We start from the raw sequence: 16,353 nt of genomic DNA, 5'->3' as shown, positions 1-16,353 counted from the left end.
CCTTGACTTCCCTCCCATCATCTTTTTTTACCTCTGTCTACAGTGCTCTGCTCCCTGACCCCTCACAGCAACTCCCTCGCTGCTGTGCTCTGCTCCCTGACCCCTCACAGCAACTCCCTCGCTGCTGTGCTCTGCTCCCTGACCCCTCACAGCAACTCCCTCGCTGCTGTGCTCTGCTCCCTGACCCCTCACAGCAACTCCCTCGCTGCTGTGCTGTGCTCCCTGACCCCGCACAGCAACTCCCTCGCTGCTGTGCTCTGCTCCCTGACCCCTCACAGCAACTCCCTCGCTGCTGTGCTGTGCTCCCTGACCCCTCACAGCAACTCCCTCGCTGCTGTGCTGTGCTCCCTGACCCCTCACAGTGTAAAGTCTGTAGGTTGTGCAGTAAATAACTTCAGAGACTTTAGAAGTACAAACAAAACAGGTCTTTACTATTCAGAGGTCTGGGCGATTTCCGCCCTAGTTAACGTATCACAACCCTTATATACTGGTGTGGTCACTATCGGTATTACAGTATACATGAGCCAATAAATAGTGCCACCCTGAAGTAGTGCTCTTAAAGGCGAACGGTCACATTCTATAGTTCCCTTAAAGGTAAACGGTTACATACACAACACTCCTCCCTTCCTAGCTTATTACTTACAGAATCCCGTTAAACATACAATCTTCAATTTTATATAAACAGGTTGCAGATATACTCTCGATGGAGTCAACGTCATATAACAATTTACAGATATACTCTCGATGGAGTCAACGTCATATAACTTCATGTTTAACATAACATAACATATATAACTTCATGTCAAAACAGATCACAGATTCAGTCTCTGTGGAAAACAGTTCATAGATTCAGTCTCTGTGGTGTAGTCGGTTCACATTGCTGGAGTGACTCATTCAATAGTCCTTCCATGGGTTTAACAGTTTGAACTTCCGAACTGAATTGGCTCCGTTCGGAGGGACCACGTGTGTGATCTGGTAGAGGTAATCATGGTTCAGATGGGTCATCTTCTGTTTCGACTTTTCCTTTTCTGCTTCTTGGAGACTCTCTGGGCTCCACTGTCAGCTGCCAGCTGCATGCGCAGTTCCTCCTTCTCTTCCTCCTTTTTCCGTAGTAGAGCCACCTTCTCCCGATGTTCCGTAGACTTTCGGTGCTCCTCCATGATTTCTGTATGGTGGGAGTCGAAGTTACAAGTTGGGCAGGACAGGACATAGTAATATTCGGAGTCGTCCTGAGCTAGGCCAGCGAGAGGGTCTTCTATGTCCTCCCTACCCAGCTGGACGTCAGCCAGCTTTTGTTCCAAATCCAGACATCTTTCCTGAAGAGACTTCTTCACGTGTTCCGCTTCCTCTAACTTTTTCTGGGCTTTCAGCAAGTTGTTTACTAATGACCTCATTTGCGATTTTAATACTTCAACTTCCTTTGGAGATTGATTGATCGGACTATTCAATCCCTCTACCGGAGCAGTTGTTTCAGCGTTCTGTTGTTCAACCTTGACATGAGTCAGCGTACTTTTGGTATCTAAGGGTTGCTCTGCTGCCATCTTCTCAGTCTGTGTTGCAACCTCGGCTATTTCAATAACTTTTGAGAGCTCCAAACCCTTCTCCTCTGACGATTTAAGCTCATGTTCATGGCCCATTCTTACGGTCTCTGTGTTTCTTACAGTTCCCTTTTCTTCCACTGAAAAGATTTCCAGTTGCATCTGTTCTTCAAGTCGTTGGACCTCGGCCATTGCCGCTTCATATTTATTTTGTGTTTCCTTTAATAATTTAACGAGTTCTTGGACATCCTGTATTCCCTGTTCTGGTATGTCTTCCACCACTAATTTTTTTCCTATGGATTGAATCCCTAACGATGAGTCAGCCTTGGCCTGAAGCTCATCAAACATTTCCTGCAGACTTTGTAATTCTTGCTTATGGTCAACCTTTAGTCGTTCATGTTCTTTCACTAACACGAGCTTTTCGGAAGTTGCCAAGTTAACCCCTTCCAGGATTGTAGTCCGAGCCTGTTCATACTGTTCTTTCAACTCGTTACACTCTGCTTGCAACAAGTCGTAGAGGTGAACTGGAATACCATCCTGACTTCCTGAAGATTCCTCTTCCTTTGGATCGTTCTGTGTATATTCTAGTTCCTGAACAGCCTCAGGGAGATGTGATTGGTACTTGGCCACGATGGCTCTATGGTCGCTCTCTGCTTGAGCGAGCTGTCTCTGTTGTCTTTCCAGGGACTCCCATTCGGTGTCCCAGAACTTTTTCACCTTTTCCATCTCTTGTAGGAGACGGGCACTCAACTGTTCTAATTGTCGTTGTACTTTGACATAACGTTGAGTTCTAGCCCGGTGTTCCTCCGTAATGCATCTGTCTGTAGCTTGAACAGACTCAGAATTCTCTGTCTTTATGCACGCCATCGATTTCCCAACCTTAGTCCGTGAGTTCATGTTAATCTTGTTTTTCATACATAAGCTGGACTTATCGTCTTCCGGCTCGGAGTCTGAGCTGCTTGTCTGCACCGAGTCCTCACTCGTCATTGCTTGTCGGTAGTGCCATTCCATGTCTATTTTCTTGATCCACTCCCGTCCCAGAAGTGGTGGTCCTCCCTCAGGTAGTACGTACAGATACATTCGTGGGTGTTCTTTACCCCTATCTCTCACCTTGACTCGTATTTTTCCCAGGGGGTATACATGATGCCCCGTGTATGTCTGTAATACGAATTTGGTATTTCTTAAGGGTATGTGAGAGAATAGCCGGTGATAGTCCTTTTGGTTGATGACGGATACAGCTGATCCCGTGTCCAGCTCCATTCGTACTTGGACTCCCGCTATTTTTAGTGTGACCCAGATCAACTGTAGATCAGTTACTTTACCCACATGGTGGATTCTCAGACTATCCAGCTCCTGGCTGTTTGGGTCTGAGTCTGAATTTTGTTCGTCTGAACTCTTTTCAGCCACCTGATGCACCTTGTTGTACTTTCCTTGTGGTGGTGGCTTCCTTTGCTTGTTGGTCTTCTTTCCGGACCTGCATACCTTCGCGATGTGTCCCAGTTTGCCACATTTCCTGCACTCTTGGTTCTTAAACCAGCACTGATTCTGGTCGTGCGTTGTCTTTCCACAACGGTAGCATTTGGGAGTGCTTGTTGTAATTTGGTCCACCCCGAGTGCCGCCGCCTTTAGCTGCATTTCCGCCGTCCCTTTCGCTGCGGCTTCGTGCGATGAAGCTATGAGGACAGCCCTGTCCAGTGTGAGGTCGTTTTCTTCCAGAAGTCGCTTCTGCGTTCCTTCTTTGGCCAAGCCGCATACGAACTTGTCCCGCAGCGCCTCTGTCAAATTCCCTCCAAACTGGCAGTATTTCGCTAGCTTACGCAGTTCGACTAAGTATTCCGCATTGCTTTCATCTTGCCTCTGGGTTCTGGCGTAAAATTTAAATCGTTCAGCCAGCATCAACGGTGTGGGGTTCAAGTGATCCTTCAACACTGTTACGATCTCTTCGAAGGTCTGGTCCACTGGTTTAACTGGTGCTATTAGATGTTTCAAAAGCCCGTATGTTTTTGCTCCCATCGAATTTAACAAAGTTATTGCCTTGTTGTCATCCTCAATTTCGTTGGCTACGCAATATATTTCTATGCGTTCCACATACGTGGCCCAGTCTTCTATTTCTGCATTAAAGTCATTAATATTTCCTCGCTTAGGCATCTTCTTCTCTTTTTGAGAACAGTACAAGTATTACTTTACTTATAATTAATTTTCTTCTCTCTTCTTGAGAACACACCAGCCTTTCTGAAAAATCTTATTACTTTTCTGAAATTCTTAATAATTTCCAAGATGGCGGTTTCCCGCTTCTTCCTTCTTCTTCAGCGGTTTTCCCCGAAAAATGGCGGCTTTCCCGCGCTTCTCGCTCTCCCCGCCCACTTCAATGGCGGTTTTCCCGCGCTTGGCGGTCTTCACCCGGTCCCCCGACGCCGTCTGTCAGCCCGAGTGCGGTCCTTATCTATAATGCGATCGCTGGATCGCGAAGCGGCTGCCGGCCCTTATCTGTAGATCCGATCGCTCTCGCGGCTCTCGGCCCTTATCTGGAGATGCGATCGCTGGCTTGCAACGCCTCCCGCTCGGCTCTGGCTCCCCCGCTCGCGCGGCTCTCGGCTCTGACACTCCCGCGCCTACTCGCAGGCTCAGCGCTTCGTGGCAGCGGTTGCTGCACGGCTTCTCACATTGCCCGCGGTCCGGCTGTCACCCGACGCCGTTGGACCCGAATGCTTTGCCCTTCTCCTCCAAATACTTCTACCCCGTTTTTTTTTTAAATTTATTTGTTTTAACTACTCACAGTCTCTTCGGCCGCCTTGTTTTAGGCTGATTGGCTCGCTCAAGATGTGGTAGCAGGGTAATCTGTGCCTGTTGCTGCCGCAGCTTTGCTGTTAATCTTCCAGCTTCCAGTAAGTACTATACTTTTAGTAGACGGAGCCTCGTGTTTTCTTTTTGAAGCTCTCTGCTACTGGTTAGTCTTGCCGCAGGGTACGATCGGACTCGTCGCCACTGTAAAGTCTGTAGGTTGTGCAGTAAATAACTTCAGAGACTTTAGAAGTACAAACAAAACAGGTCTTTACTATTCAGAGGTCTGGGCGATTTCCGCCCTAGTTAACGTATCACAACCCTTATATACTGGTGTGGTCACTATCGGTATTACAGTATACATGAGCCAATAAATAGTGCCACCCTGAAGTAGTGCTCTTAAAGGCGAACGGTCACATTCTATAGTTCCCTTAAAGGTAAACGGTTACATACACAACACACAGCAACTCCCTCGCTGCTGTGCTGTGCTCCCTGACCCCTCACAGCAACTCCCTCACTGCTGTGCTCTGCTCCCTGACCCCTCACAGCAACTCCCTCGCTGCTGTGCTCTGCTCCCTGACCCCTCACAGCAACTCCCTCGCTGCTGTGCTGTGCCCCCTGACCCCTCACAGCAACTCCCTCGCTGCTGTGCTCTGCTCCCTGACCCCTCACAGCAACTCCCTCGCTGCTGTGCTGTGCTTCCTGATTCCTTTTCCCACAGGTCTTCTCCATGACCCTCTCCACTGGGCGCCCATCCCCAACTCTGAATAAGACCAAACCCAGAGTACCCATGAGTAATAGTGTGGGAGATTATGGATACCATGGAGATTAGTTTATCTGTGGTACACGTGATTCCCGTGAAAACCACCTCTAGAGTCCAAAATTCATGTTTTACATTTTTCTATATAAAAAAATAGTTTATTTAAAGTATTCACAGCTCCTATTAATGGCTTCCATGGGTATTCATACTGTCATTCATCAAGCCTTTACCTTCACAAGAAGGGGAAAAGCGAAGTTCTTACAAACAGCAAGTCATGGCAAATGACCGGCCAATTTTTGTCAATCACAAAATAATTTTAGGGATTATAGGCACAGAAGCATTGTGGGAGTATGTAGTGCACTACCTTTTATAAAGGTAGTAAACTACATAGTCCCAGAATGCTTCTGAGAGAGTGATAGCTCTAGGAAATCCCCTGTTTCTCAGAGAGGTAAAGGTCTCTGACAGAAAACATAGTTAAAGGCATTTCAAACACACTGTACTACAGTACATGTAAGTTCAATCATGTTCTTGTAAATTTAGAGTAAGTAGCAATTTAGTTAAAAAGAATAAAAATCTCTGTTCTCTGTTTTTGGTATATAGTGAGAAAATTCATTTTATATCTTTTGTCACAGGTGATTTGCAGCAGGGCAGAGGATTACAACCGTCGTGAAGTTCTGTGTAATGGCGTTCCTGAGGGACCTATTCAACGTAATCCAGGAAACCAGGATCGAAATAGAACCCCAAGGCTTCCAATCTCAGCAGAAGTGGAATTTTGTTTAAGTCTGACAGAATATGAAGCTCCACCTTTTGATCAGTTTGCTAATTTTAGCTTCCGGAATACTTTGGAAGGTATTTTTTTATGTTTTCCCTTCTTTTAAAGTTCGTGTGTATTTTGGAAAACGTGGGTACCTATTTCTAGATATATCTCATCAAAATGACTTTGGCATTCCTGACTATGTTATTTGTTTATGAGCTGAGCAGCAATGCTCTGTTGAAGTGTAACTACTGTGATGAAATATTCCATTCATCACTGCCTGTGACTGTGGTTGGTTTCAGTTTCATTTCCCTTACCTCTGTTCCGTTTCCTCACCATTGTATTGTACTATGTGTAGGGCTCCGCCCATACCTGGCCCATTGTATTGTACTATGTGTAGGGCTCCGCCCATACCTGGCCCCTATGTAAGCTGGCCCAGCCTGCAGCACATCCAGTATGGCAGAGCTCTGGATGGAAGATACCTCTCTCCTGTGTGTTACCTTCTAAGTCAATAAAAGCCTTGTTTTGTTTCGCTAACATCGAGTCTCGGATTTATTGAGGCACATCAACTACCTGGATAAGAAATGTCAGAAGCAATGTGTACCTATGTGGAAAAAAGCCCAGAAGGATTTAGTGAAGAGAAGGATATTGGTTTCAAATTGGAAAGTCCTATGTAAATTTTAAACCAAGCTAAAGCAGCTGGTATTATTCTTGCCAGCAACCTCCTCCCTAAGTAACAGCTAATGTGCAGTTAAGACAGTCCATCTAATTAAGGTGCTCTCCAGTACCACCATCCACAGCAAATTATACATTTCTTTTGATCTATTTAAAGTTATAGAATCATACAGCATAGAAGGAGGCCATTTGACCCCGTGCTTGTGCCGGCTCTTTGAAAGAGCTATCCAATTAGTCCCAGTTCCCCTGCTCGTTCCCCATAGCCCTGCAAAATTTTGGAAGCAATTCCCATTTTCTGTTCAGAATGGCACAGGGGGGAAACTGCTCCTTTTGATGCTGAAGAGTTAAAAATTGTGCTGTAGGAGGTTTATTTGACCTCAAGTGCAAGCTGCATGGAGGTTGGTTCCCAACCAAGTCAATAGAGTCAACCAGGTCACTCATATCTGGTTGTAAACAAAAACAAAATCTGCTGGTATCGAACCAAAGGTATGTGTGGTCGCTCTGGCGCACATTTCTTGCAGGGCTCAGCAAGAGTGGCAGAAACCTAAGTTGGTAACTTCTACACCTAGTGGGAGGTACCATTTACAGCATTGTACACAACTTTGGTCCTTTTGCCCTCGCTCCTTTATTGTGCCACATTTTCCTTGCAGGTAATGGTGACTGTTGACAGTGAGCAGTTGCCCAGGCTTTCAGTATGAGCTGCTCCTCTAATTAGGAATTCCTTAAATGTGTGCAAAGGTTTTCTAACAGCCATCCACCCAGTGTCACACTACCTTCCAATAATGCAGGCAATCACATATTGGTGGCTCCCTGTATAAAGTCAGTTGGCATTCATAGATTGGCCCAGAAATTTGGGTCGAGGGCTTCCCGTGGGTGCAAGCCCCCGACCTGCACTTACCTTGTGCGCCGACAGTTGAGCTGTAGGGCCCCGTGGAATTCCGATCCGGGGCCTGCTCCAACTGCTGGCGCGCAGTGCTTGCGTATCACAGGGGCGCAGTTAGTTCAATGCGTCCCCTGGGATCATGTGGGCCATGGGCAGCCAATCGGAGCAGGGAAATGCCCATTCATAAAATGGACAGGAAGAGCTGTCAAAACTTATAAATACTACGGCCCCAAAATAGCAGTAAACCTTCAAATAATTTTTTTTTTTTAATTACATTTTTTAAATAAACTATAAATTACATTAAATAGCTATTTTAAACAATAATTTAAATTTTTGAAAAAAATAATTTTATATTCTAACGGGACTAAAAATAAACTTACCTTGCTTTAAAGTATTTAAAAATAATAAACTAGTGGAAAAAATGTTTTAATTTTAATTAATTGACCACTTACCTTGTAAAAAGCAGGCCTTACGCCTGCTTTTTAAATATCTAAATTCTAAAGACTTACCCTCACAGAAAAACCTGTAAAAAAAAAAAAAAAATCGTAAGCTCAAAGAGCTCGCGCAGACTTCCCCGCGCATGCGTTCGACCTCTGAACCCCTGCTTTCAGAGGAATGGAAGTGCCGGTTTCCCGGGTGAGTACCCAGCGCGTACTCACCCGTGGAGACCCGAATTTCTGGGCCAATGTTTCTGTAGTCAGTTATCATCAGAACAGTAATTGAATGCAATCTATTTCTGTTTGTGTAAACCATGAGGTTGATATGAGGAGCCCTGATTCTTGTGTGCTGTCTATAGCATCCTGCACTCTAGGGAGCTCTGGCACCCAACAGAAATTATGGGGTTGATTTTTAACTTCCGCCCAAAATGGGTGTGAAGTTGGCGGAGCAGCCAGCACACCCATTCAAAACCAGCATCGGGAGGCATAAGAACATAAGAAATAGGAGCAGGAGTAGGCCAATCGGCCCCTCGAGCCTGCTCCGCCATTCAATAAGATCATGGCTGATCTGATCCTAACCGCCAATCTACTATCACAGAACCATCTCCTGAATCTAACAGAATTAGACACACGAAATAGGAGCAGGATCAGGCTACACGGCCCCTGGGCCCGCTCCGCTGCCCACAGGGCCATGACCGATCTGAACCTAGACTCATGTCCAAATTCCTCCCCGCTCCCCGTAACCCTTAATTCCCTTTACTTCTAGGAAACTGTCTATTTCTGTTTTAAATGTATGTAATGATGTAGCTTCTACAGCTATTTGGGGCAGCATATTCCATGGACCTACCACCCTCTGAGTGAAGTAGTTCCTCCTCATCTCAGTTTTGAAAGAGCAGCCCCTTATTCTAAGACTATGCCCCCTAGTTCTAGTTTCACCCATCATCAGGAACATCCTCCCTGCATCCACCCGATCCAACCCCTTCACAATCTTATATGTTTCAATAAGATCGCCTCTCATTCTTCTGAACTCCAATGAGTAGAGTCCCAATCTACTCAAACTCTCCTCATACATCCATCCCCTCATCCCCGGGGTTAACCGAGTGAACCTTCTTTGTACTGACTCGAGAGCAAGTATGTCTTTTCCTAAGTATGGACACCAAAACTGTATGCAGTATTCCAGGTGCGGTCTCACCAATACTTTGTACAACTGAAGCAATACCTCCCTATTTTTATATTCTATCCCCCTAGCAATGAAAGCCAACATTCCATTGGCCTTCTTAATCACTTGCTGCACCTGCATACTAACCTTTTGAGTTTCGTGCACCAGGACCCCCAGATCCCTTTGTACTGCAGTACTTTCCAGTTTCTTGCCATTAAGATAATAACTTGCTCTACGATTTTTCCTGCCAAAGTGCATAACCTCACACTTTCCAGCATTGTATTCCATCTGCCAAATCTCTGCCCACTTACTTAGCCTGTCTATGTCCCCTTGCAGGTTTTTTATGTCCTCCTCACTCACTACTTTCCCTCCCATCTTAGTATCATCTGCAAACTTTGATATGTTACACTCGGTCCCCTCCTCCAAATCGTTAATATAAATTGTAAAGAGTTGGGGACCCAGCACTGACCCCTGCGGAACACCACTAGTTACTGATTGCTAGTCTGAGAATGAACCATTTATCCCAACTCTCTGCCTTCTGTTAGATAGCCAATCCTCTATCCATGCCAGATTATTACCCCCAATTCCGTGATTTTTTACCTTAAGCAATAATCTTTTGTGTGGCACCTTGTCAAATGCCTTTTGGAAGTCTAAATACACTACGTCCACTGGTTCCCCTTTATCCACCCTATATGTTACTTCCTCAAAGAACTCCAGCAAATTTGTCAAACATGACTTCCCCTTCATAAAAACCATGCTGACTTTGTCCTATTAAATTATGATTATCCAAATGTCCTGTTACTGTCTCCTTAATAATGGACTCCAATATTTTACCTACCACAGATGTTAGGCTAACCGGTCTATAGTTTCCAGCCTTCTGTCCACTGCCCTTTTTAAATAAGGGCGTTACATTAGCAGTTTTCCAGTCTGCCGGGACCTTTGCTGAGTCCAGGGAGTTTTGGAAAATTATTACCAATGCATCCACAATCCCTACCGCCACTTCCCTCAAGACCCTAGGATGTAAGCCATCAGGTCCAGGTGATTTATCCGCCTTGAGTCCCATTATTTTACCGAGTACCACTTCCTTAGTGATTTTGATCGTGTTTAGCTCCTCCCCCCCCCATAGCCCCCTGTTTGTCCAGTGTTGGGATATTCTTAGTGTCTTCTACTGTAAAGACTGATACAAAATATTCATTGTGTTTTTGCCATCTCCATATTTCCCACCATTAATTTCCCGGTCTCATCCTCTAAGGGACCAACATTTACTTTAGCCACCCTTTTTTTCTTTTTATATAACTATAAAAACTCTTACTATCTGTTTTTATATTTTTTGCTAATTTACTTTCATAATCTATCTTCCCTTTCTTAATCAATCTTTTTGTTATTTTTTGCTGTCTTTTAAAGTTTTCCCAATCCTCTATCCTCCCACTAGATTTGACTACCTTATATGCCCTTGTTTTTAGTTGAATACTATCCTTAATTTCTTTACTTAGCCATGGATGGCTGTCTTTTCTTTTACACCCTTTTCTTCTCAGTGGAATATATTTTGGCCTGAACCATTTCATGGTCATATCTCATCAATAAATCAAGGCGAATTACTGAGCACTCAATGGGTGCTAGCTGACAGCTAGCAACACGGGTTGGGGGCTGGCGGGGGGGGGGGTGAGGTGGGGTCAATCCGGCAGGTCCAAGGACAAGCCAAGCAGGAAGAAAGCAGTAAAAGGGGGGGCAGAGAGCTCCCCTGGCTGGGGGCAAGCCTGGAGGAGTAGGAGTTTTCTGAAGCAGCCTCCAGCAGTCCCTTTAATGACCACTGGTTAGGCTACTCACCACATGGTATAAATGTGCAAAGTTTGTTTCTGCTCATTTGTATCTGAAGATTGCAAACAGGGTTCTACAACCGGCTTAGAACCCTTATTTGCATATGTAAACAGTGTCCCGTCTGTTTCAGGTGCATGTACGCTATCCCCATTCATAGGCCAGCCTGATTATCGCATCAGGCGGGCTTTAGGTGTCCAAGGAACAGCCGAGGTGCCCCACTCCCAACTTTCCACCCCCGGCAACTTGTTTTTCAAGCAAGGACCGGGTTCCCTGCATATCCGATGGTGATTTTCCACTAAGAAAGTGACGAAGGTGTAGCCCCTTGCCAACATAGTATTCATCATTTAATGATACATGCATGCACTGCTGACAGGCTGATCTTGCAGATGTCCCCTGCGGTGGTTTAGAAAAATCCAGTAGAGTGAACACTTTATGATGTAGTAAGCTTTACTGCTATGGGAAGAGCCATTCCTGTTCTAGATGTTTTCTGTCAGTCATGCTTCAGTAAATGGCACAACTCTGTGACAGCCTCTCTTGTGAAATGGAAATGGCTGAGATTGGTCTTCTGTGGCATGTCCAAGTACAAGTCCAGGGTCTTGGGCACAGGAAAGTTGCCTCAGGTGTCATTGCTCGTGTCATTCACTCCTCATGAACTCCTCTGCCTCATCCAAATCTTAAAGCATGATTGGAATCCCCAAGAAATACCTATCATCACCACTTTGTATGTTGTGATTTAAATGAAAGCAATAATCAAGAAGAATGAAGGAAAATATTGGTAGAAAAAACCTAAATAATACAAATATGGTGCATTACCCAACAACAAGAACTAATAATTCATATAAAATGCACCAAAATCTAATTATTAAATGCAAAAAAAAACCTTGTAACAACAACTATAGAACAATTGCTTCTCTTGTCATTTTCTTTGCTATTTGTTCATGAGATGTTGTTGGTGTATTTATTGGCCTTCCTTAATTAACCTGGTCTCAAAGGTGAAAAAGATGTGTTCTAATCCATTTATTATCTGGTCCAGCATATATTATTTTTATGTTATTTTGTTGTTCTTTAAAGTGTAGTAGGTTAATTGGTAATACAGGCTTAATTATCTATTCAAACAAATGTAACTTCTTCTTGAACAGGCTTTGCCAATCCAAATGATGCGATATCTAACATAACACAGAGCAGCTTGCATAATGCCTTACACATGTACATGAATGGTTCAATGTCCAGAGTCGGTGGATCAGCAAATGACCCAGTCTTTATACTTCATCATGCTTTTATTGACAGGTGAGTGTAATTGAGAGTAAATTTACTCTCTATTCTCCCCATTTCCTGGTTGTTCACTGGTTAAGCTACAGAAATTCCTTATATATACTATGTTGTCTGCTAAGCAGGTAGGCCTAGAAATTTGATTATGTTGGAAAACAAGTGCACAGGGCGCACTGCACACTCTTGTTAGTGTTGTCCTAGGCAGCACGTAATATTCATGCTGCGCGCTCATTACAATGATTCAGGCATGCAGCTAGTGCTACCTGTACTATTCATTGGCTGCACGTGTGTTTGGGGGGACTGAAAATCAGGTGTCTCTGACGTCACTTAAAGACAGTTAGCACATCTTAAAATGGGGGGGGGGGGGTGGCACACTCTGGCTACAGAAAACAAAGAAGGCTTCTGAAGAGAAAAATGGCTGCAAGACCTGCTGCTTTGGAGGCCCTGGTCCAGGCAGTGATCAGGAGAAGCCCTCCAGGCAACAACCCCGCCGCTAATGGGAAAAGGTTACTGAGCAAGCCAATGCCAGGAGCTTAGCTCCCAGGACATGACTGCAATGCCGAAAGAAGTTCAATTACCTCACCAGAGTTGTCAAGGTAACAATACTACTCTATTACTCTCTGCTCACAGCTGCTCCAGCCTCACTACTCACAATATGCCCTTCACTCTCCTACAATCACCGCACCACGCTTCACTCACCTACTTCTCCTCATACTCACACACTCCCCACTATTGAAACCCTCACTTCTCTACATCCCACATCTTGCACACTACACACCAGATTCACCTAAGACAGGTACATTCCCTAAACACCTCACAAGATTATCACTAACACACTCCCTTCTCTCTTGCAGGAGAAGGTCGCCCACAATTCCAGTCAGCAGGCTGCCAGCAGAAGAGACCGAGCCTGCCTGCACACGCTCTCCCCCCGGAAGAAAGCATGCTGGCCATTATGGGCAGGAGCAGCCATGGCCATGACGAGTGGCAACGCTGGAGGAGATGTCAGCAGGGTTTCTTCACACCTTCTTCTCTTTCTCTTATTACTTCTGTCTCACCCTAAACATGACAAACTACTGATGCTTTCACCAGCCACTTCTTTCTCTGCTCTCCCTTAACAATAAAAAGTAACCTTTGTCCCTCTCTTTCATTTCAGGTGCTGAAATATGTGAAAATACCTCTGCCATTTCAGGAAGAGGAGGCCAGCCTTCCTGAAGATGCAGCATCACTCGATCTCACCCTCGCAAGCACCAGCTCCGAGACTGGCACCATGCGTACTTTAGAGGCTAGGCTAGAGGATGGATCTTCACATGGTGGATAACCAGGAACAAGTGTGCAGGAGTTAGGGCAGGGGATAGGACGCTACATGTGTTGACTTGCCGGAAGGTGAGGTTGCATACTAGCCGTGCTGCAGAGGACTCAGATGCTGACTTTGAGGGCCCAGGCTACAGAAGAAGGCTGATGGGCGTACAACAGGAAATGCTAGGTACACTGGGCAGCCTGCTATTGAGCTGACGCACAATGTTGCAGAGCATGGAGGAGTCCAGCTCCAACTTGTGCCAGGGCTTCACACAGAGCATGCAGACCATTCTGTCCAACATGGACCAACAGTCAGCTCCATCAACACAGCAGCGGCACCCACCATCATGGAGCCACTTCTGGTCGCTCTCCGAGCTCCAATAGCAGCTCAGACAGCTGCAACCTTGACTTTGGTGGCCACTGTCTACAGGGGCTTCCAGAGTGTCACATCACTCTTGCAGTCTGTTCTTGCACAGAGCTGCAGGAGCACTGAGGCGCAGCCCCAAGAAAATGGCTCCATGTGAGAGACTGCTGCTGTCCGCTCTCAGGATGACAGCATGTCTGCTCCCCCGCCATCCATTCCACCAGCGCCCTTGTTAGTGCCACACAGCCAGCTGGGTCAAACTGCGCCAGCCCACATTGAGATGCTGCAGTCTACAGCCGGGCCCTCAAGGCCCAGAGCTGCTCGAGGTCGCCCATCAAGGCCATCTGAAGTGTCCTCAATGGAAGCTCCAACAGCCTTCCACCTCCCAAGCTGTAGTCACTGGGGAAACACTTTGTAGGAGCACACTAGGATAGTTAAACGAGCACACAAGACAGGCACTAATGACTTGCACAAGAGTGATTCATATTATTTAACTTAACTGTTAGACACAGATGGAATTGAGTTGTTTGTTACATGTGTTTTTTGTAACAGTAGTTTTACTTGCATCACTATAGCTATGGGGGGAGGGGGGAGAGAAGGTGGAAGATTGAGGGGACAAAGAAAATTATCTAAAAATGAAAATCAGGAAAAAAAATTCCAGGTGCAGTATTTAAGGAATACTGCATTTCCCCAATGTTAGAGCATAGGCTTTTGCCCATGTTTTCTTTAGCACCAAGTCCCGTTCACCCTTCACCCCTGTGCTTGCTGACCTATATTGGCTCTTGGCCCGGCAACACCTCAATTTTAAAAGTCTCATTTTTGTTCTGGATTTGGTGTTGGTGTGTATATTTGTAGTGAAGTGAGATCTAGACCCAAAACACTGGACTGAGCAAAGGCAATTGGATGGTGGTAGTAAGGGTGATAGTAAAGATTGTGGGACTGTTGGTATATTGGGGATGGGAGGGATGGTTTAAGTGAAGCACTCTTTGATGAGCTGCTCCCTGAGCACTCTTGTAGCTAGGCCCACTGCTGGTCGACGCTTCTTTTGCTCTTACTCCTCTTCATGTTCCTCCTCCTCCTCCGGCTCCTCCTGCTCCTGCTACACTTACTACTGCCCAGGTGATGGCCAATCATGATAGCAATGTTATGGAGCATGCAGCAGATGATCACACATCATCATACCCGCTCCGTGGTGCACTACAAAGCTCTTCCGGAACAGTCCAGACAGAGAAAGCGTCGCTAGAGCACACTGATTGTTTGGTGGCATTTTTGGTTGTAGGCCAGCTGTGCAGCTGACAGGAGTCATGAGATGAGTCTGGAGAGTATAGCCCTTGTTGCTCAGTAGCCAGTCTATAACATGACAGCCTGGCTGGAATAAAGGCAGCACCGAGAACTGGCACAGGATGAATGAGTCATGACTGCTGCCAGGAAACCCAGCACAGACCTGCATGATTTGCTAACTGTGGTCAAAAACCAGCTGTACATTGAGGGAATTAAATCCCTTTTGATTGATAACAATAAGAATAAAACCGGACGGACTACCCAGCATCGACCTCGGCACCGGAAACGACAATGACAACGGCAAACCCAGCCCTGTCGACCCTGCAAAGTCCTCCTTACCAACATCTGGGGGCTTGTGCCAAAATTGGGAGAGCTGTCCCACAGACTAGTCAAGCAACAGCCTGACATAGTCATAATTACCGAATCATACCTTACAACCAATGTCCCAGACACCACCATCACCATCCCTGGGTATGTCCTGTCCCACCGGCAGGACAGACCCACCAGAGGTGGTGGCACCGTGGTATACAGTCGGGAGGGAGTAGCCCTGGGAGTCCTCAACATTGACTCAGGACCCCATGAGGTCTCATGGCATCAAGTCAAACATGGGCAAGGAAACCTCCTGCTAATTACCACCTACCGCCCTCCCTCAGCTGATGAATCAGTACTCCTTCATGTTGAACACCAATTGGAAGAAGCACTGAGAGTAGCAAGGGCACAAAATGTCCTCTGGGTGGGGGACTTCAATGTCCATCACCAAGAGTGGCTCGGTAGCACCACAACTGACCGAGCTGGCCGAGTCCTAAAGGACATAGCTGCCAGACTGGGTCTGCGACAGGTGGTGAGGGAACCAACAAGAGGGAAAAACCTACTTGATCTCGTCCTCACCAATCTACCTGTTGCAGATGCATCTGTCCATGACAGCATTGGTGGAAGTGACCACCGCACAGTCCTTGTGGAGATGAAGTCCTGTCTTCATGTTGAGGATACCCTCCACCGTGTTGTGTGGCACTACCACCGTGCTAAATGGGACAGATTTCGAACAGATCTGGCAACTCAAAACTGGGCATCCATGAGGTGCTGTGGGCCATCAGCAGCAGCAGAATTGTATTCAACCACAATCTGTAACCTCATGGCCCGGCATATCCCTCACTCTACCATTACCATCAAGCCGGGAGATCAACCCTGGTTTAACTAAGAGTGCAGGAGAGCATGCCAGGAACAGCACCAAGCATACCAAAAAATGAGGTGTCAACCTGGTGAGGATACAACACAGGACTACTTGCACGCCAAACAACAGAAGCAACATGCGATAGACAGAGCTAAGCGATCTCACAA

The 16,353-nt window shown here is 46.0% G+C and overlaps 1 protein-coding gene across 1 annotated transcript in view; it reads left to right on the top strand.

Moving 5' to 3' along the window:
- tyr (tyrosinase) overlaps positions 1-16,353 on the top strand; it is a 91,225-nt gene that overhangs the window by 29,496 nt on the left and 45,376 nt on the right. The window contains exons 2-3 of the mRNA XM_085998802.1: positions 5,712-5,928; positions 11,945-12,092. Of these exons, the coding sequence (XP_085854928.1) occupies positions 5,712-5,928; positions 11,945-12,092 (365 nt within the window). The remainder of the gene's footprint in view (positions 1-5,711; positions 5,929-11,944; positions 12,093-16,353) is intronic.

Source organism: Somniosus microcephalus, chromosome 10 (assembly GCF_052327205.1).
Source record: "Somniosus microcephalus isolate GS21.2 chromosome 10, FLI_Smic_1.0, whole genome shotgun sequence".
Lineage (NCBI taxonomy): Eukaryota > Metazoa > Chordata > Chondrichthyes > Squaliformes > Somniosidae > Somniosus > Somniosus microcephalus.
This window is presented reverse-complemented; position numbering and strand designations above follow the sequence as displayed.